The following is a 22120-nucleotide window of genomic DNA, read 5'->3' as shown; positions in this document are numbered from 1 at the left end:
CGTAACTAGGCTAGCTTAAGAGGCAGCAACTGAAGTGTGAGACAAGGCACCAAGGCAACCAGTAGGCAAGCTCTCCCAAGTAACAAAATAACTGATAAGGAAACTACAAAAAATGAAAGTGTCTAACTCAAGAATTCGCGGAAGTGTCAAAACTGATCAACGAGGCGGAAATAAGGGATATTTGAAGCTATAACGTGAGAAAGACTGAAGAAGCCATAAAAAATGGACGCAGCCTGAAATTGGTGAGAAAGAAACGTGGCATAGGAAAAACCAAGGTGTATGCACTGAAATATAAGCAGGGTAATATCATCAGCAATCTCAAAAATATAGTAAAAGCAGCAGAATAATTCTATACTGACCGTACCCAGAGGAGCCAGGATATCTAAACTAGAAACAGTAAAAAAACAGGGTACAGGAACTCCTCCTATAACTAGCTATGCGGTCAGAAGGGCCTCATAGCTAGTTGTAGTCCCTTTTATGAGATTTCACTGGACCACGTGACTGTCACAGACAGTCTTTTGCTTCCTGTCTCAAACCGCAATGCAATCGTCACATTTTTCATGGGCTCTAGAAAACCCCCTGTAATTACATTTGTGACACTCTGAAAAAACCTTGGCTTCATGCCGTAGTTAGAGTTGACAGTTACTAAGAAAGCAAGGAAAGGAGGACAAATTTTGGGTCAGTATAAAAGACTAAGTACCAATCAAGAAATCTTGCTTCTCCCAATTATTGAACATTTGAAACCATGGTCAATGGTCCATTATGCCAAATGTCGGGGGTCAACTTTTGAGCAAGAGTACTTCCGGCTGCGCAAGGTGTCACTCACCCCTGTCCTTCAGGGCATTGCCCAAGGAAGGACTGACCAGGATGGATTGCTCAGCAACCAGGATGCTCTGCTCGAGATTCACCATCCTGCTGGTCATCACGGCATGGTCCCTGGTGCCACTCCTGGAACACAAAGGCAGCGCATGCTGGTCTCAGACCCCTACGTACACCATCCAAACGACACGACCTCAAATCATACAAACTGCCCACCTTCACTCGCAACAAACTTGGAAACTTCAGTCCCAGTGTGCTCACTTCTGTACACTGCTTGTCTTTGCCAATGTTTACTCCAGTTCACTGCAGAGCAATGCTGCCCACCAGCACTTATTGAAGGCACTACCATTCTTGACAGGATGTTTTAAACGGCGCATTCCAGCATTAATGGGCAAAGAATATTTTCCTTCTCGTAAAGCCTGCAATTAGTAACTAACTTGTGCACGTGCTTTGATCACGTCACTAAATTATTTTTATGCAGTAAGTGCAACATGGCCAACTGTATACTAAATACAGATTTAAATGTTGTGCAATTATGCAAGGACTAACTAGAAAACGAACAGAGAATCATCTACCACACTGAGTTGTTCACTGTAGTCTGCAACACATTTGAATAAATTTGTCACTTGCGGCACATTTCGTGACAGTTCATCATAACCTGCAACTGGAAGAGCTACTGTCTATTAGGACTCGCAGGGCCACACCCAAGACATGGCCTAACGAGACTGCCGAGAGACACAAGCAGTCGGCACTAGATCCAAACTTTGCACTTCATTGTGTACCCCAACGTGTCCCTGCTGGCACAGTGGGAGGGGGGGGGGCGCACCACTGACAAGTATGTTGATGAACGGCGACCTATGCACATCCCATCTTTAGTTCACAAGTTCATGCAGTATGGTGGAACAACACGCCAGCCACTATGGGTACAGACATCACAATCACCGGCATGTCCTGGAGGCTATTCCAAGTCGCTCGTTGTTTCGGTTATGTTGTCAAGCACTTGAGAAGTGGGAGGGGGCACCGGCTGCTGTGGCTCATGTGGTTCCAATGATGCCTGTGATGCCAGAGCAAAGGGAATAGGATGACACTGCCTTGTGAAAGAGGTCTTTGATGCTCCAGACCATTCTCCCAGTTTCTCCACTTGACATGGCTATTGTAGGGACCACTTGTATGGACAATGCCGTACGAGGATGCGAAGGCCGCAAACTCACAATGAGAATGACGGGCTTTTGTTAGGCCAGACCTTGCAAGGCATCTCGTAGCGGGCAGATATGCTTTCAAGCACGTCCACAGCGCTCGAACTGTTGTGCTCAAGGTTATTATTTCCAGGAACCTAAGGTAGCCATCAACTACTATGTCCATTCACATAGAACAGGTTCATGCAGAGGCATTCCCATGGACAACCAGGATACAAACTCTGCAAAGTTAACCAGAGGAAAAGCACATTGCTCACAGATGGCAACCATGGAGTTAATGTCTGTAGAGAAATGCCAGGCCACCGTACTGAATCTCGTGCAAGGGCTTTGCATCTGTTAATAACTCGAGGTCCCTTACGTAGCAGTGTCAAGACTGCCGATCGAAATGATGATGGGATCGCCACACAGGCACATACGAGCAACAATCCCTCACAGACAGACAGTTCAGCAGCCACCAAGCAATACGAGGAACCACCAAAAAAATTGCCTCTTTTGAGGCCACCCACGCTGACAGAAGGAGACAAATGCACTGCACTTCACATCAGAGCTCATTGCTTGGCGCACATCCTCCAGGTTGAGTGGCTGAACTTCAGATCTGCAAGCCTCTAGTTGCTGTCGCAAAGAGCTCCACAATATCCGAGTGACTGCTACCAACTCCACAAAACAATGCGAGTGCTCCATGATGAACTTGACACCCCACCAAATCTTACTGAATTTTTCACATGGGTGTGCAATGTCGCAAAACAACGGATAGGCGAATACTTGAAGTTTCAAATATGAATAGAATATTACACACCACGTATCCACATTCGAAAAAAGCTATTCCGTGCTTTTGAGTATTTGAAACTAGCCAAATAGTCAAACCTTGATATAACGAAATTGTACTTACAACGAAAAGCTTTGTTCAATCACAAATTTTATGGCTTCAAAGCTTCAGCAGTAAAAACTTCGTGAGTTCCCAGAGCATTCCCATTGGATAGTATCTTGTCAGTAAGCACTCATAAATAAATTGCAAGGTCGGGTCATAACCGGTTATGAGCGCCAGCACATGTGGCACCGATCGCACAAAGAAAAATGTATCGACATGGCTCGTGGTGTCCGAGATTTGCTTGTGTTGCGTCGCACGGCGCCGTAAATCTTTGACGCCATGGCTGACCATGCTTAGTGCCCGCAGCTGTTATCAGATGGTACCCACAAATTAAAAGCAAAAGTGTAAAAAGATAAATATTTGTCCTGAGAAAAAAAAAGAAAGAAGTCAGTTTTGCCAGAAGGACTAAGCACTGAGGGCAAAGCAAAGAGACAACTAGGTACACAAAGTAAGGTTCGTAGATTTATTGAGGTCACCTGTGCCAAGGCAAACATGAACAGCTCTCACTCAATGGCCACGGACTCGCCATCACAATGCAAGCGAATGCTTTGCAAAGCATCTCAAAAACTTGAGACTACGCGGAAACCAGCACTAGACGTGCAGGAACACACTGCGCAAAGCACCAACCGTCCCGGCTCAGTATTTGCACTAGTCGCAGATAACCTCCAAGGTACGGCATGTGGCCTACGTGTGAGAGTGAGCCACATGCTAGGGGGAGAGAGCTGATGGCCACGCGTTCTCGTCATCACTCTCGGCGACAATCAAGGTTAGTAGATGCAAAGGCTGTGCTTATACGTATGACTACAGTGCGTTGGACCTGCATTTCTTCCTACTTTCCACATGCCATATGGCCACGTAAAGAGGACTTTGACAGCGTGGCATCAATCCCTTAAAGTAGTTGCCAGCTCTCAAGTTCCGCAATATTGATTCTTTTTTTCGTTATTGAAATTTCAGACAGCCAGATTATTGAGACATTTCTTCAAGCCCCTTCATGCAAAAATGAATTGGTTAGCAACTGTACCATGCATAAAATGTTCACATTCAATCTAGTGAAATTTCAATTTAACGAAGTAAAGTCACGATCTTACTGATTTCATCATATTGAAGTTTAACTGTATAGATCAACTTACAGTCAAAATTTTTAAAGCATTCGAAGCACACTGTCCTGCTGACAGTGTTTCACCTTTTTGCTGGTGACCATAACACGCTCGTTGCCAGGCAAACAACACTATCGAAAAAGACAGACTTGGGAATGTGCGAGGTACAACTTCGTTTGGTGCATTGCCTGCAGTCAAAAAGTGCGCCAAGCGAAGCCCGACTTCAGCAGAGAGCTGGGCTAGCTGCATCTGTAACTGATGCATTTCCGGTGCTTTGGAGGAAACAGAAAATCCAGACAGTAAAAAAGAACAACACAGGAAATGAGCTAACAGGACAGGGAGGATGCTGTCCTCCAGCGTCCTCCGTGTTCTACCAAAGGACTGGAAATGGATCAGTAGCCTGGCTTTGGTCATGAAAGAGACTATTCACGTCATCAAAACCTGATGTAGTGGTCTTCTGGTATCAGACGCAACTAACCCGCACGCGCACATGACCGTGCTACTAAAAGCTGGGTATATTCAGCACTCAACGGGACAAAAGGGGCCGGCACTTGCAACACAGGTGCACAAAAGGAAGGGCCAATCCACCTTTTTCATGTTCCTGTGCTGCCCTCTCACGCACACTGCTGGAAACGTTTTGGAAGGGTGCCGTGAGGCTTTCACCGGTTGATTTGTGTACCTGCGCCCATGTTGAGTGTGCATCTGTTGTGCATTTTGTGGATCGTGAATAACTTTTAATGGTTTCCCCGGGGCAGCACGTCGTACCTGGAAGTCAAGTATCACGCACCGACTACTCCATGGGTGAGCAGGCTTGAGTGCATTGTTGTGCTAACACTGCGGCAGATAAAGGCCCGCCTAGTTCCATCTGCCGAAGCGGTTGCCTTGAAGTTTGTTGTCACTGATGTCAGCACTTGCACCTGGCTTTTTGTACTGCTTTTACGCAGTCATTAGACATTTCGCATACTCAAAAAGCCTTCGAGCGCAGTCCTCCACGTCGTATTTTCCAAACCGGTCCATTTGTTCACGTCGACATCTACAGCCACAGATTTATGTTAGCTTCAGATATTGTGGAAACGGAGCATCACTGATGTGAAATAATGTCAAAACTTAGCAAAACATACGTATGTGCGCATATGAGCAGAGTTGTTCCAACCTGAGAAGAATCAATATGAGTGGCCGAGCCACTTAAACAACGGCAACTGTGATCCAGACACATATTACAGGATGTTATTACTGATTCTCGCTTTTCTTTAACTTATAATTACCATTTGCGCATGTCACAAAGTATTATTAAAGAAACCTGTGCTTGGCATTAAGCCTCGACTTATAGGTAATGTAATTCTCTCGCAAAAACCTGGCTGCCATTGCTGACACCATTTGTAACTGAGCGAGTTTGTGCTGCTGTACCCATATCTGCCAACCTGAAGATTTAGAAATTCATAAAACTATCGCGACGGGGGAGGGGGGACAGCTTTTATTTTTAGGGATTTACCTTTTGCAACAAGCTTACTCACATTTTCACAACCTCAAGTGAAATTCGAGTCTTGGAGAGTAAAGAGCGAAAACTCCACGGGGGCACAATAGATTTTTGCAATGATTTTGCTGTTGCCGACTTTGCCTGCTTCAGAAATTTCTCCGTGCAGGTTTGCTCGAAGCAAGTACCACTCTGGTGCCCCTTGACCATCAGCAGACTCATGTTTTCTCACACACAGATGAGCGAAACTCCATTTCAGTTTTGTTCACAGTGCTGAATATTCTCTCACTCAGCATTGCTGTAGGGAATGGAGAGAATACCCAGCATGACCACTGAAATTCTGTAGAACCTGAGCGATCCGTCGACACTTCGAATGCTTCCTAATTGCGACCAGTGCACGTCGCACCTTGGCTCATTCAATATGTCGACTGGAACCTGATATGTTTGCAAGTTGGCAAACTCGGCTCCATGTCCGTCGATTGCTTCTTTTGATGTGCCACTCTGCTGGGGTAGGATGGCAGGGAACGCCATAATAAAATGACGTACGCTATGCAATGAAGCAGTTTCCAGAGCTTGTACTTGAGCAACTTCAGCCATCTTAAGATTGACGTCTTCTACCAGGAATTTGTGGCGAATGTAATTGCATGCTGCCCTTAAGTACAGACGTACAGAAGAGAAGAACTGCTCTCTCTCTATGCAACTCAGTGTATCAACCACAGATTAGGTTGTGCTGCCAATGACTATGTCTTCATCATCTTCCTGGTTCTCTGCAGCTCCATAGTCAACTTCCAGCAATGAATGACATGCCTTGACAACACCTGGATGCATAAATCTAGTCAGGAGACCCTTGAAAAGCAGTTCAAAAGGCCCCTCAGTAATTGAATATGAGGAGCCTGTGCCTGAAGAAGACAGTGCCTTCTCAAAAGGCGGTATAACATTTTGGAGAAAAAGACAGCATGCCCTGTTTAGCTCCAATGACAAAAAAAAAACAGGCACTCCTCATGGGTCACGTGGCTGGCTTACCCAGAATCCTTGGTATGAAGCTTCAGTTTTTTTGCTTGAGGTTTAGAATGAGCTCCTTTCCTTTTTAGCGAGAGTTCATCACCAACGGTGTTTTCTCTCCCCGAGGCCTGCAGCAGTCCTGTCAAGATGTGTAGCAGACTTTGGGGTCAGTGCAGGGTTCTTGGGGGGTTTGTCAGGAAGTCATCGGAATTTGGTATGACTTCAAAAACAAGCTCTGCTTATTGCAGTGCTTTGTTTCAGATATTAAAAAAAAGCTGAGTAGTGGTTTCCACCGGTTGAGCAGCCTCTTCAAACACTTTCTCAATGACAGCCAACATGTCAGCGAATGCTTCAACATCATTCTGACCTCGGCGTCATGCATTTCTTTGAAACTCTAAGTCGATCTTTCCACTTCTAGCTTTCCTCTAGGTTAAAAAAAAAAAGACAACCAAGGCCTCATCAACCTTTACAGGAAGACATGAAGCTCCTTTCTGGGCGGCCAAGTTGATGAGATGGCATGGGCAACCAACCCCTATCAAACCTGGTTGAGCCTCTCTTAATAAAGTAGAAACACTTTTTTTTGCCGGTCATAACATTGGCATTGTCCGAACACATAGCCAACAGGTTTCCAATAGGCAAATTGTCTCATCTAGAACCAGATTTGCAATCTTGTGACCCATCGCTTCCCCTTGGATTGTCCTAAGGCAAGGAAGGCGGCTTTCGACTCTACTCTTTTCTTTAACGAAATAGGTCACAACAATAGGGTAAAGCAGCGTATTCCTACTGTTACTGCCGCCCACAGCGTTCAAAAATACTTGCTGTTTTACGGCATCCAGCAAAGGAGTCTCCGCGTTGGTGGCCATTTCCCGAACAATTGAGGTCTTTGTCCACAGGCGTAGCATTTCGCTTCTTCGCACTTGGGGAATATCTTCGGAAAAGCGGTCCGGCACGATCGCTGACACTCAGCGGGATGCTGTGTTCAACTAAAAATGCCGTGAAGAGGCATTCTGCACAAATCACACCGAGGTCGTTGTCGCTGCGTACAAAACTTGCTAGGCTTGGCTGGCTGTCTGCGGCTTGCACGTATCCTTGATGCTTTTTCGAAGCGATGTGGACCTTGATGTCAGACTTGCCGCCATGCGAGATGTTCACATCATAGGCACACGTGGTGCAGAATCCGAACTTCTCCCCTTTCTTCGACGGCACGAAGCACGGAAATTCTGCCGTGTACGATTTTAAAAACACTTGGAAGTACTGTCTGGGCTTTGAGCCCGCCACTGCGCTTTGAAGCCACTGAAGGGCGGAGTCGCACTGCATCCTACACGGCGGCTATTCACACAAGAGGCGAGGCCAACGCTGCAGTGACTGAAGTCCAAACCCGTGCGCCTGCGCGAGCAAAGGCAACAGCATGGCAACAGGTTTGTGGAGGCGTTAGGGGCACTATTGGCATTATCGAGCTTTGGATATGGATTCGTAACCCCCTAGTAAAAGAAAAAAGTCACTACAACCTTGCAGCTGCTGATGACGATACCACACATACGTATTACCCTCTCGTGGCGGTGCAAGGTACCAGAGTGTAGTTTTACTACAGGTTTAAGTTTTTTTTTTAAATAAAATGTATTCCGTAATATTTCACGCAAGATTCGTAATATTGTAAGACTGCTTGAAATTCGTACATTTTACGGAAAATTCAGAAGAGTTGGCAGTTATACTGTACCGAATGCAGTCTTGTTTCCTGTTTGACGCAGAGGTAAACAGTGCTTCTCTGGAATGAAGAAATGCGTCAGCAAATGTGTCAGCACGTAGAGACCTACCATCTATGTAGCGAATGTGACTGGCAGCCTACGGGAATGGTGACATATGCAGATGTTGGCACGGCGCAGTGTTGCCGCTTGCCGCCTATTGTGTACGTGTCATGCAAAGTGAAGAGTAGTTTATTTCATATGGTTAAGGCCAGAACTGAACTATAGAAGCAGTTTCCCTCGTCCTAACTGCTTACTTTTCAGTTCAGGTCTGCCGGTAGCGGGTGCACGAAGTCGACAGCACCAGGCCTAACCTTAGCTGAACAGAATCAACATTGGTTCAAACTTCATGCACACGGCTTAGAGGGTTGAAGCTTGTGCATTTCAACTTCATAGGCATGTTTTGACTCATTTTTAGTGCAATCCGTAATATATAGAAGCGAAGGTGCTGCAGCTATCGCGTCGGCTCGACAGCCGATCGCACAGGGTTTGGTTGAACGATGGTCGACACGTCAATTTTATCGGTGCCATCGACGAGAAAGCCCATCGCAGTACAGCAACTCACGCTCATCAATTGCATTGTTGTCAGTCTGGTACGATTGAATGGTCTCAGTGACACACTGTGCTGAATAGTTAGCCATTCGATAGTGTGAGTATCTTGTCGGTCTCGTATCAACCTAGTGTTATCGCGCTTCAAATGAGTATGTGGCATGTGCTGTCACCAACAGCATGTTAGGCTTGACGTTGCAAGAAGTCGTGATGTTTTGAAGTGTCGCCCAAGTGTAGCACAGGGGTTTCTCGACAAATATGATAGCCGTCTATGCAAGGCGGCAACTACGTAGTTCAGTGTGCAGTCCAGACGAAGCCCTGGCTGCTTTCTGGTTTAAGCTGGAGTTGCAGTCTCACGCTATGCACTTTTTCGGGGCTGCACTGATGCAGAGCAACAGACCAATGGTGTACCAATGCAGTACACGGCCCAAGTGTTCGCTGTAGTGTGCGTGCGTGCAGTTGACGATACAGTTACTGTTCCCAGTGCTGCACCGGTCTCCCCCTCTCCTTCCTTAGGAGTCACCAGTTTTCTTTCATGGGGAACTCACTGTCTTGGAGCTTAAAGACAGTGAGGGGTAGGCAATGCTTTAGGCTCTTGCCATGCTTTACACACTTCAACACCATCGGTGGACACATAAGAGCCGTAAAATTACATTATCTATGTCGCTTCGAGCAAAAAAAAATCCAATGTTCGAAAGCTATAACATCACCGTCAACCATTATCAGCAATTGGCAACGCATAAAAGAAGCGCCACAGAACCGTGATCTCCTGATAACGGTGTAGTAACCACTGATCCTTTGGAACATTGCGTGGCGGCAGCGCATGGTGAAGCGTTCTCGCTGACTCTGGCCGCTTAAGGCCGTGTCGACAGGAACGCTTGAGTGGCCCTTGTTCCCATGGTGGAAAGAACAGATGGTCGTTCCAAATCGTTGAAACGGGCATAATGCACACAGTGCCACACGGACAATTGTGTAAAAACAAGAGTGACGCTGTTGTGGCACCCGACATCACACCGCCACACACCGTGCGCCATGCTGCTTATTCTGCAGCCTTGAAAATTCGCGACCACACGTGACCTTCTCCGTGGCTAAAATTTCGTAAAATACCACCCCATTCCACTAGCGTGGGCGCCGCCATTTTTGTTAACAAAAAAGAAGTCGCAGTCCCACTCGCAAGGTGAAGCATTGATTGCGATATCGAATTAGTACACAGCTATTTGAAGCAAGGAGAGTACTTTTATTGGCTGCATAAACATGCAAACATTCGCTTACTAAATGAATTAACAAGCATAGTGTCAGCACGCAGGAGCAAAGATGAACACATCACACACGATGAGCACGGACACTAGCTGTCAAAACGATAATGTAAGCAAGTGCGGCAGCAGCAGCAAGCCAAGTGATCTTCATGCGGCCTATCGCTTCAACGCAAGAGAGGCGAGAACACAGTACACGCAAAGGTATGAGCTGCCTGCAGACCACTTTCAAGATACCGTGCGTGCGGTCATGCAAAGTTCACACTTGTTGGCGGAGTCTAAGCACCCCCGATCTTCCCTCTTGCCTGCCTCCCGCTTGCTTCCATATATGGTGGGCGAGATTAAGCCATGATTTTCAGTTCCCCTTGCGCCCAGTCGCGAAATACACAGCTGCTGTCGAAGCACACCGCTGCCCCTTTTCCTACCTCCCGTCCCTCCATGGCCTTTCGAGCGACAGAAAATGTCATGTTTGCTTTCACATTTCTCTGTTCGCGCGCGCATCAGATTGAGCCTCAAACGTCGGCTTCCCTTTTGTGCTTTCATTGACACATACGGTATACGATGCAAGGCAATGATGCTATTGCCCTTGGACTTTATGCGGAACATCACGGCAACAGCAAAGATGCACTTGTAGTGTCCATATAATTGTTATCACAATAAAACAACCAAGCACCAGAAGCAATCGCACTGGAAACATATCATGGTCACCACCTTGTTTGTTGATTGGCCGTTTGAAGCGGCAGCATGTTGCTACCAGCATGTGACGATGATTTTTGAATACCCAGTGCAGTGCATAATGTGTGTCTCAGCGAGAAAAATGCAACAAAAGCAAGTAAATCCATGTCCCACCAACGTGGAATTTGTTATGGCACTTGAGATGGCGGTCACAGCATGGAGTGCTGCGCATCGGGTCGTGATTGAGCGATCATCTGGGAATACGCATTCCCTGCTTCAAGAACACTAGTTTTGCACTTATGCAATATGCACAAGCTGGATGTGGCCCATTGTCAAGCCAGTGCAGGACAAGGCCGGTCCACACCACGTAGCACAGCCAGACAGGAGCATACGAGTGCGAGAACGCACTCTAGCCTTGTCGTGCACAAAATGCTGCAGTTAGTGGGGATTGAGGTATGCTCAAGCACCTGTGCACGGGCATTCACCTGTTCTGTCGTCCCTATGCCTTTCCCCTTTCCACTCGCGACGGTTGTTGGCAATGGCACTCCACTCAATCGTTTACGGCGCTCCACTCGTGTGGGCAGCTGAACTGTTGATGCAATACAGAATTCCATGACACATTACTGACTTTCACGGTCTGGTACAATCCGATTCCTGGCTCGCATGTTGGCTCGTTTGATCCTTGCGACAAGCGCTTCTTTCTCGCTATATGATCAGATAACTTCTGCACTTTCCTTTCTGTACGCGAGTCCGGTTTCGTACTTCTTACAAGTGTCGAATAACCACTGCTTGGGATCGCAGTGTGACCAATAAAAAAACAGCAGATCAACTTTGAAGCAGGCGAGCATATCACCTACAGCAGCATTGCACTGTTGCCATAGCAACAGCCAATTGTAAGGCACCTCTCAGCTCACTGCCTCGCTGAGAAAATAAAGGCACTTGCATCTCGAACTTCGTCAGACCAACCCCTGATTTCTGCTTTTCCTATGCGGCTATCTTAGGCGAGGAGGGAGGGAACGAAAAGGTAGAACATAGAGCTCCTTAACAATAGCGATATGGCAGTGCTGGGATGGATGAGAGATGGCTCCAGTGTTTCTGTGCGATTTTTTCTGGACATTTAGAGTGCATCTTCAGCTAAATCGCTTTGATACAGCATAGATTAGGCATTGCAAATGCCAAAACTAATTGTTGCCAAAAATAGAATTTTTGTCAGAGCCCCGTCCCCCCTTAAATGCAAACATGCCGGTCGCATGCTTAGATTCTCACATATGTGCGGCTGCTTAGGCTACATGTTTTGCTATGTATGTAGCCTTTGAAAAATGTTTAGCTTACAGTGGGGTACTTCTTGTAGCGCAGATATTCGCGACTCCGACAACTTATGCTACGAGTATTCTATGCTGCACAGAAAAACCTTGTTAATTTTAGGATTTCCTGGGACCTAAAAAAATTTACAAAGCAACCGAATGTATAATTATCAAAGATATCAAGAAAACAAAAAAATGCTTGCTACGTCAACATGCTTCTTACTGAATGAATCAGCAAATCCCGTTTCTATTTTGCACAATAGCAGTGCGGAAGCTGCAATTATCTCGTGACTGATTAGCACTCACAGCGGCGAGGGCCTCGCGACTTTGCAGAGTTGCCACAATGAGAGTCTTCATCCGAGATGCTTTTTACTACTGTGCAGACATCCAGATTACTTTTCAGCCACTGAGCTGCTGCCCAACAGATGGTCTATCCATCACGATATAGCCGGTGCTCTTCATCCTCAACAGCTTTGCACAGAGTCATTTCGAAACTACTGTTTGCCACAACCACTGCGGCCGAAACCACGGCCGCTACTGACGCAATCGTGGGTGGTGACCTTGCGGTTCTGAAGCCAAGCAGACAATGCATGCACAAAGTCGAAATGAAACTGCCGTTTGCAGCAACAAGTGCAGACAAAACCGCGGTTGATGCCGAACGGATGGAGACTATGCAGTTATGACGGCACGCGGCCGATGCGGTGTTATGTGTGGCAGTAAACGCAAGAATAAAGGCTTTAAAGGGACAATAAAACGATTTCGACGATTTTGTACAAATGTACCGAGTCGTTAGGGTAGGTCCTTCTCATCATTAATTGACGCATCTCAGTGCTCCGTGTAAAAGATTTAATTTATTACAGCCGAATCTCTATAATTCCAACTCAAAGGGGCCTAAAAATTTGTTCGAATTAAAAGAAGAAAGGAAGCTAATTGAACGGAGGACTTACCTGCAGTGGCGCATGCGCACTGAATTAACAGATGAGCGGGAAGCTCCACAAGATTTATTCACACGTGTTTACAAATTAGTCAATGACCGATTTTTCGGACTCCATAGGGGCCGCAGAAATGTCAGAAAAATTGGGCGGTGCCAAAAAAAATTAATGCATGCCTTTTACTGCCCCAAGGGTTCAAATCGTCACAGGCACATCCGAAATTGCTCTGAAGGCCTGGCAGTACACTATTAGGTGTATTGGTGCCCATACTGTGATAGGAGACGGCGGGTGCATGCGTGTACTATAATGAAAAGAAACATGTCCCGTGACAATCTGCCTTTATCATGGCACAACAGCGCATGCTCCCTGCCCTAGAAGATTAGTCGTGAAACGTTTTGGAAGGGTCGCGCGCGTGACCACGCACCAAAAAGTCCACCGACAAAAAAAAAAAGCGCTCGGATGCGCGCTGCTGCAAACAGTCGTGCCATGTCTTACAGTTGAAACTCTGCTGGTAGCTCGACGTCGGTGCAGTGCCGAAAACATGCGCAGCGCAAGACTGCAACTCCACTTTAAAACAGAAAGCGGCCAGGGCATCATCCAAGTTGTCCGGAATGCACCGTGAGCCACGTAGTTTCTGTGTTTCATTGATGGCTAGCAAATTTCATGAAAAACCCATGGGTTACACTTGGGCAACACTTAAAAACATCATGTTGCTGACGAGGTCTCCTTGCAGCGTCGGTCTCACTTGCTGGTCGTGGCAGCGCACACCTGGGTTCGTGTACTCGTAAGGCGTAACACTGGGTCGATACGAGATTGACAAGATGCTCACGATAACGATTGACCGACTGTTGTGCATCACTGAGACTATTTTATCATACCAGGTCGACAACGACGCAACCGATGAGCGCGAGTCGTACAGCGACGGGCTTTCTTATCAACAGCACTGGCAAAATCAGCGTACCGACCATCAGTCGACTGAAACCCGCGCAATCGGCCATCGAACCGACAAAATGAGTCAAACACGCCTACCAAGTTGAAATGCACAAGCTTCAACCCTCTCAAGCCGTGCGCCCATAAAGCTTGACCCAATGATGATCCTGTTCAGCGAAGGCTAAGCCTGGCGCCATCGAGTTCATGCACCCGCTACTAGACCTGAACTGAAATGCAAGCAGTTAGGTCAAACAAAACTGCTGTTATCAGGGTGTCTACCAAGTTGACATTTCCAAATTCCCTGAGTTTTCCAGGTTTTCCCTGAGTGCCTTTGCCCATTTCCCTGAGTGATGCAAAACTATGTTTTATGTCAAGACGGGCTGAAGCCATATCGCCTGATGCTGTCACTCTCGAGTAAGCACATGAAAAAAATTAAAAAGAGACTTAATCCAATTTGAATACTAAGGAGTAGTGTTTATGTTATTCAAAAAGAGAATAGAAGGCGGGGGTTAGTAAAATGCACAGCAAATAAAGTGTCTTCGAAAAAAAATTGCAAATAAGTCAGACATTCACAAATACGAATAAAAAGGAGATGCACATAGAAGCGAATATATTTGAATATATGAGCGATTTCTATCAACTGATAGCAAGCTCAGTGGTATGAGGCCCGAACTCTGTCACAATTGAGATTATCTCTCAACCGCTTGTAAGTCAACCTCAACTGTCCTGACATGCTCTCAGCCCGCGCACGACGCCTGAGTGTTGTGTTTCACTGCTTTAAAGAGTTTATTTTGGCTTGGATGCGGGACACCTGCATCTCGGCATCAGCTAAAGCTTTGTTTTTTGAGCTCAGGCTCCTTCAAAACGGCGGCAGCAAGCTTCCTTTCCCATTTATTCCTCAATGCGTACATCATTTCTGTTCTTGTCCTCCTTCTGCCACTCGTTTGACCCAAGGACCATTTGAAGCATCTTGGTCAGTTGCACAGCCCACGGCCGATTTTTAGAACTCCCTAGGGGTCGCGAAAACATTCGAAAAATCGGCCAGTTGGAAAAAAATAAATGCGTGTCATTTACTGCCCTTAGGGGCTCAAACCGCCACAGGCACGTTCGAAAACGCTCTGAAGGCCTGTCAGTACACATATTAGGCATATCGGCGCTCGTAATGTGACAGGAAATACCGGGTGCACGTGTGTATAATTAAGGAATACACTGTTTTCCGTGGCAATAGCCCCTTCCCACGCTTGTTATGCTTCACTGCAATACTTTTGCGTATGCTTCACCATGTAACATTTCTGTACAGAGGCGAAGCTGACTTCCGGGAACCGGCATTGTGCAACGCACCGTGTTTTCTAAGTTTCTAAGCCAATCGCGAGGACCACAAAAGCGGAGTCCGTGCCATTGCTGACAGCAGCCAATTCTTTCAATAAAAAACTCGGCACCAAAACGGCAAGAAGCTTCATAGCGAACGTCGAAGCAGCTAGGCCTAGCGTTGCCGCAGTGGTGGCAACGGCTGCCAGCGGATCTGCGCGCGAGAGTGCCGGTTCCCGGTGGCGAAGTAATCGAAACGGCAGCGGTGGTGCCTTTGATTATTGCCGTTTCGGACCTGCGGTCACGACAAAATGTCCGGAAAATCGGACGGCGAAGGGTTTTTGCGTCCGAAATTTCACACGTTCTGATGCGTTGACTCTATGGGGTACGTGGCGGTGCCGAGAAGCCGTCCAAATTATCGGGAATCCGGAAAGTCGGTCGTTGACTGCACACTGGTAACTCATCCAGCCGACGACAGGGCGTCAAAGACGATTCACTGCGATTCCTGTCTGCTGCTCGAGCCAGCATTACCGCGACTTTCGACCCTTCCAATAAAATTGCCGCTAATTTTCCCTGATAGAAGCCCAAATTCCCTGAGTTTTCCCTGACTTTTTCCAGACTACTCAAAATACCTGAGAATTCCCGGTTTTCCCGGTTGGTATACACCCTGGTTATAGTTCTCTACTGGTCTTAGCGATTTGAAATCAACTACACTTCACTTCGCACGGCGCACAATGAGTGGCAAGCAGGGACACAGCGCTGTGCCAACATCTGTATACATCACCGTACCTTTAGGCTGTCGGTCGCATTCTATATGCGTATATGGGTGGGTCTGTACACATTGCTCTGCAGACACATTTCTCAATTTCAGAGATGCACTGTCTGCCTCTGAGTGAAGCAGCAAACAAGAGACTGTGCCTTCGGTATATAGCAGCATAAACAACCGCCTCGCTCAGTTATACTAACGCGGAGCAAGCGATGGCATCCGCACGTTTTCGCTAGAGAACAACACGGCCTAGAAATGAGCACTTATGCGAGCACAGTTTGATCTAATAATGCTCTATGGCACGCGCAAACTGACTACGATGGAGTTAAACAGCGGCGAGAATCAGTCAAATTAACAGCCTGTAATATATGTATCTGGATCACAGCTGCGATTGTTTAAGTAGTTCGGCCGCTCATATTAACTCATTCGGCGTGTAACAACATGGCACATATGTGCAGATATGTATATTTTCCTACGCTTCAACATTTCATATCGGCAATGCACCTTTTTCACAATATTTGATGATAGCAACAATCTGCGGCTGTAGATGTCGATGTAATTAAGTGCACCACTTTGATAAATCTGACGCAGACGGCTGCATTCGAAGACTTCTTGAATATGCAAAATTTCTAAATAATGTGCAAGAAGAATACAAAAAGCAGTGCCCAAGTGCAGAAATCAGCGACAAATTCCAAGGCAGCCGTGTCAGCAAACGGAACTCCGCGTGCCTTTATCAGCTGCACTGTTTGCACAATTGGCTTTGAACTATATTTATTGCCAGCACAGACTTCTTCATGCAATGTTCGACAACATGAACGATGCCCAATTTTTCTTCCTATTCTGAACGACACTACAACACGGGCCACAACATTCCGACTCTGGCACGGCGCCGAAATGATGCTGATATTGATGTGGCTTCACCCTTCCAAGGGCCCTCTGCGTTCGCGCTTGGAAGCCGTTCCAATCTCCGAGGCTCTTTGTTCTGTTGGGCTGACATATCGCCGTGATTTCGTGACAAAAAGTCTAAACACTACATGTTAACCGACACTTACGCAATAAGCTGGCACGGTTTATGCGGATACAAAACGCATTATGTTTAATGGCCGCCCAGTCGGGTATTTGACTTTACTACTTTTAAAACGAAACTACTGTTTATAAGAGGGTACAGTTTAACGAGGTTTTACTGTAACAAAAAGAGAAAGCACAAGATCAATTTATCACTGCCCTGAAGACTTCTGGCATGCAGCAGGTGCCGTCTGCTTGTGCACAAGGCTGACGAGAGCTCAGCGGTCAGTGTTGGTCTCAATCTTTCTTTTCGCCAGCACCATGGCTTGCCCTTGTTACAATGCAGGCTGCAAACGTAGTGACTAGAAATATGTCAAGCTGCGACATCGTGTCCCTCTGCAAGGCAGCAGACGAGCAGAGTGGCTGCACCCCATCTGACTGTCAGTATCAGATAGGCACCAAGATCTGCGTAAAGTAAAATACACTTGGCTGCTGCATTATTAGCTGTTTCTGTCTGTCTGAGCTTTGCACCACCAGGTGGCTGCACCATGCAGGCCATTCCTGTTTACGCCTCCGCCCCAACGCCCTGTCCGCCTGCGTTTACCCGAATAACGAACAAGCTGAACCTCTTTGCTGTTTCGCATTTCCGGTATTTGGGTAAATGTAAATGCAAGCACTGGTGGACTGGCCCTGGCCATTTCATGGGATAAGCGGGGGCACTAACGTGAACAATCTGCACGGTGCAGCCACCTGGTGGCACAGGGCTCAACTGAACACAGAACTAATATAGCAGTAACAAAGTGTATTCTATTTTGCTGCTGGTCTGAATTTTTGGCAGGGGCGTAATTGTGAGCATACTGCTTTCCTAAATGTTTAAAATTTTTTATACTTGGTTAGAGCAATATTAGCTCTTTGGCTGGTTAAGCTCTATGCCACCAGGTGGCTGGACTGCGCAGACCGATCTAAGGTCCCTCTATAATTTTCAAGGTAGCGACATCTGCCGCGCGCGCCACCTAGAAAATTCCTGTAGCAGACGGTGCCCATGCTAAACTGCGGCGCCGCAGCATTCGTGAGGTGAAAAAATATCTGCACACACGCGGAAATAGAACCTACTGGTGCCTGACTGTGGTAAAAAACGAAAGACGGGCCTGAAGTGCTTAATGTAGTCGTTTAATTACAAATGAGCGCTGAAAGAAAAATGCTCAAGAGAGCGGAATGAGGGCTTGATCGCCTCGATTCCGCATGTTTACATTTCGTTCGTTTGCGCTCAATCACCGCGCGAGCCTTGGTGATTGCTTGCGCTTAATCCCGTTTGTTCTGTTAATTATTTTGCTTGTAAGTGTGCTGCGTACACATAGCGGTTACTTTGAACGAAGAATTTGTGTAAAAAAGAAGGCTGACAGTCGTTTGGACCGAAAAACTTTCGACATAACGTCGCTGAAATGTGCGACCCTCACGGTAACTAAAAATTTTGTGTGTGTGTGTGTGTGTGTGTGTGTGTGTGTGTGTGTGTGTGTGTGTGTGGAAACGAATGCGCCAACAGTCTTCTTGCCGCTGAGTGCTTGTCGTGTAGCGATTACACAACGACTGTTGTGTCTTGCGGTTCAATGCTACGAGGCAGTGCAACTGTCGTGACATTCTGAAGCGGTGGTATCGTGCCAGCGAGTCTCCTCGATCGTGTTCGGGCTGCCAGAGCGATCTAATCTTGCGGCACACCAACATCGAGCGTAGTGTATGGGCGTGTGTGAATGCGGGTTGACTATTCTCGTGAACCGTGCGACGTCGCCACGTAAACTTGAATCATGATGCGCATTGTTGCGTTTATGCCTTTTCGCCTCCGTGCACCACTAAAGCCCGTAAGAATTACAGGGCCCTTATACGAAACGCACGCGGATTGGCCTAGCTATTACTGCACTGTGTTTTGCTGGCAATCCGTGTGCCGGTTCTGGTGTTTTTCTTATGTTAATTTGCAGTTGTGTGTTTTTCATCAGTAAAATGGCTACGCCGATTATTGAAACATCTTCGAGTGTAAGGGAAACTTGGAAGGAACGAGCTCGCAGCTGTATGTAATCTACTTTGATATATTGTATTACACTTTATTATTTGATGGCTGATAGCAGTGGCCATGCAGAATTTGTTTTAAAAGCAGAGTAATGCAGGCACTTAGGAATATATTTATTAACATATGCAATGCACCAAATACGATTAGGATATGCGGAGTTGGATAACTTTTTGGACATATTGTGAAGCGCAGTTAATAATGCATGCACAAACACAGGAAAGTGTAAATTTAGAATTCGCTGCTGAAATTTGCTGAAATTGCGCATGTAACGCAATGCAGGTATTTGTCAGCGAGTTAATGCGCTTCTGCCACACTATTTACTTGCATGCTAGGTCATGCTGTACTTGCTAAGTCATCGGGCTCATAATGCACTAAAATCAATGATCTCCACAAACTTTGGCCGTCAACATTCATGCGCGCGAATGAAATACTATCGCAGCTCTGCACACACACGTGTATAGTTTCTCTCGCACCTTCATATCGCTCTACATTACTTTCCTAGCATAGTCGTGCAGTTACCAACGGTTCAGTCTTTCTGTCCAATTCTATGCGACCACATTTATCTTCTGGTTGGCTTTTGTTTGCCGCGCGGGATGCAAAATAACTTCTTGCCATCCTCCGTCTGATCTCGGCACCCACCCGCACAGCGACAAGGCATTTCGCTCCTTCGCATCCTAGGTCATACTGAGCTATTCAGCGGGCTCATAACGAACTAAAATAAATATTCACTACAAACTTCGGCCATCCACATTCATGCACGTGAGTGAAATACTATCACAGCTCGACACACGCACATGTATACTTTCTATCGCACCTTCGTATCGCTCTACGTTACCTGCCTCGCACAGTCATGCAGTTAGCGACGGTTTAAAGCCCTTCCGTTAAATTCTGTAACCATACTTTTCTTCTGGTTAGGTTCTGGTTGCCGTGCGGGATGCAAAATAACTTTTTGCCATCCTTCGTCCGGTTTCGGCACCCAACCGCACAGCAACAAGGCATTTCGGCCCTCCTGGAACGAAATTATCATAGCAATGTGCATAGCACAACAGGCAAAACGCACGCACTTCGCCCGGCGCGCAGGAACTTTCATGGTGGCAAAGGGGCGGAGCAAGGTCACATGTCACCGTTCAGTTTATCACTGGCGTCGTCGGCTGGATCAAAGCCTGTCGATACTTTGAAATTATTGAGGGACTTTAGACCGATCGGGCTGCTCACATGTGTACGGTGAAGCTCCATCACCGCAACAGTGCAGTATTTTCCTGTGTATAAGTTGAGGTTTTTCTTTTTCCTGAAATTTTCGTTGGTGCATTCTACATGTGGTGCGACTTATTTACAGCTGTTGCTTTTTGGAAAAAAAAACTGTCGTCAAAATCGGTTTGAATGACTTGGCCACGCGAAATGCGCGGGGTTCTTCTCGTGATGGAGTTGCGGAGCGCAGTGCAAGAAGGATGGAGCAGCAACGCAAGCGGCGGCGGGCTGAGTCGACCGGCTCCGAAGTCGTCCCATCTGCAGATCCCTTTCAAGATGTGCCGTGCACCGCTGCCCAAACTACGCAATTGCTACCAGCGTACAAGCCACCACCCCTCCCTCCCCGCCTTCCTCTCTTGTGCGCGATTCATCTCACCGTCACACGCTTCCACTCGCACATACAGCATATGGCGCGCGGGGACAATGTTATCTCCCTTGGACTTGTTACAGTACATCGCGGCGACCACGACGGCAGAAATGCCCCTGGAGTAGGCATATCATTGTTTGTGCGTGACCCGTGTTCACAAAGTGAAACGTCACTTTTTTTTTTATATCGCTTACAGAATGAACAGATTCGTTTTATACACCGGAGCGATATATACAGTCGCACCCACTTATAATGATACTGGTTTTAACAATATATTGGTTATGACAATGAGAAGCAGTTACACTGTTAACTTTTTAATTTTTTCCATGACAAAATAACCCCCTTACTAGAATGCCCCGATGCTGCATTATCGGTTATAATGATGAAGTCTGGCTGCTGGGTGTCCGAGCCAAATGGTAGTGAAATGCGAAATCCTTGAAAAGGACAAAAATTAAATTCCTGTCGCTGTATGATGGGCCGCTGCTCTAACAGCTGCCGCACGCTCATTTTCCAGCCTTCCCTGCAACCCTCTTTCCTGTCACTCATCCACCCCTCCAAACACGAATGGACCACGCCAACTATGCTGCTTGCATGTTGCTGCGCTGGCTCCTCATTGAGCGCTATTCTGCTAACGGATTAAGTTGCTCGCATTCACCTTTGTTGGTTGTGTCGAAATAATTCCCGGCCATGTGGTTTCTTGCCTCGTATGACTCGCCGCCAAAATGTAGGATGGCTGACTCGTCCGCTGACCATTGGCAATGCACGACGTTGCCAATGAAAAGAAAGTGCACGGCTATAGATTTAGAAACTATAAGTGCTTCTAACTGATGAGGCAATCGTCGCAAACATGCTTGCATCAGATAGCGACGACAACACTGACATGGTAGGGCAGACTGCCTCAACGTTGTCTTCACAGGAGGCCCAGCAGATGCTTCAGTTCCTCCAGTGCTCTGTTTTGCCTTAGAGAAGGATGTCAGCAAGCTTCGCGTAATGCATGCACGGTGGCAGCGATAGGGTTTTCTCGTGAAAGCCAGTTAGACGTACGTAGTGAGATGCCTTGTTGCGATCTCGCTTCAGCCTTTCTTCTGGATTTCTCAAGCTGATAGACTGCCGTGGCAGCCTTCTTGCAATTATTAAAGGCCCCTTTTTGGACCACCAAAGCGATGCCTCGGCGGAGCTCACATATCGCTTGCCACCCGTGACACCTCTTTGCAGTTGTTATAGCAGTGCCATTCTTTAATGCGAACAGCCACAGCTCGTTACATGCAATTGGAGCGCCCAGGAAGCAGCTAAACGAGTGAATGCAATCAGCGTCCGGATGAAGAAAAGTGGTGAGGAGAGGCACTGGCCTCCCTGCCATTATTGTTTTATCACATCAGTTCTGCAATCCCCCCAATTTCGATTTTTTTTCTTGCAGCCCAGTTATAGCAATTATCGGTTACAGCAATGCAATTTTCATGGCACTTGAAAATTGTTATAAGTGGATTATAAGTGGATGTTTGTTTTTTTCGGAAAAACTGCCG

At 46.8% G+C, this 22120-nt stretch overlaps 1 protein-coding gene across 4 annotated transcripts in view; it reads right to left on the bottom strand.

Moving 5' to 3' along the window:
* LOC142568055 (uncharacterized) overlaps nucleotides 1-22120 on the bottom strand; it is a 403528-nt gene that overhangs the window by 217390 nt on the left and 164018 nt on the right. For all 4 annotated transcript variants that reach the window (XM_075678140.1, XM_075678141.1, XM_075678138.1 and 1 more), the window contains one exon: nucleotides 827-948. In XM_075678140.1, coding sequence (XP_075534255.1) covers nucleotides 827-948 — 122 coding nt within the window. The remainder of the gene's footprint in view (nucleotides 1-826; nucleotides 949-22120) is intronic.

This window comes from Dermacentor variabilis, unplaced genomic scaffold, assembly GCF_050947875.1.
Source record: "Dermacentor variabilis isolate Ectoservices unplaced genomic scaffold, ASM5094787v1 scaffold_16, whole genome shotgun sequence".
Lineage (NCBI taxonomy): Eukaryota > Metazoa > Arthropoda > Arachnida > Ixodida > Ixodidae > Dermacentor > Dermacentor variabilis.
This window is presented reverse-complemented; position numbering and strand designations above follow the sequence as displayed.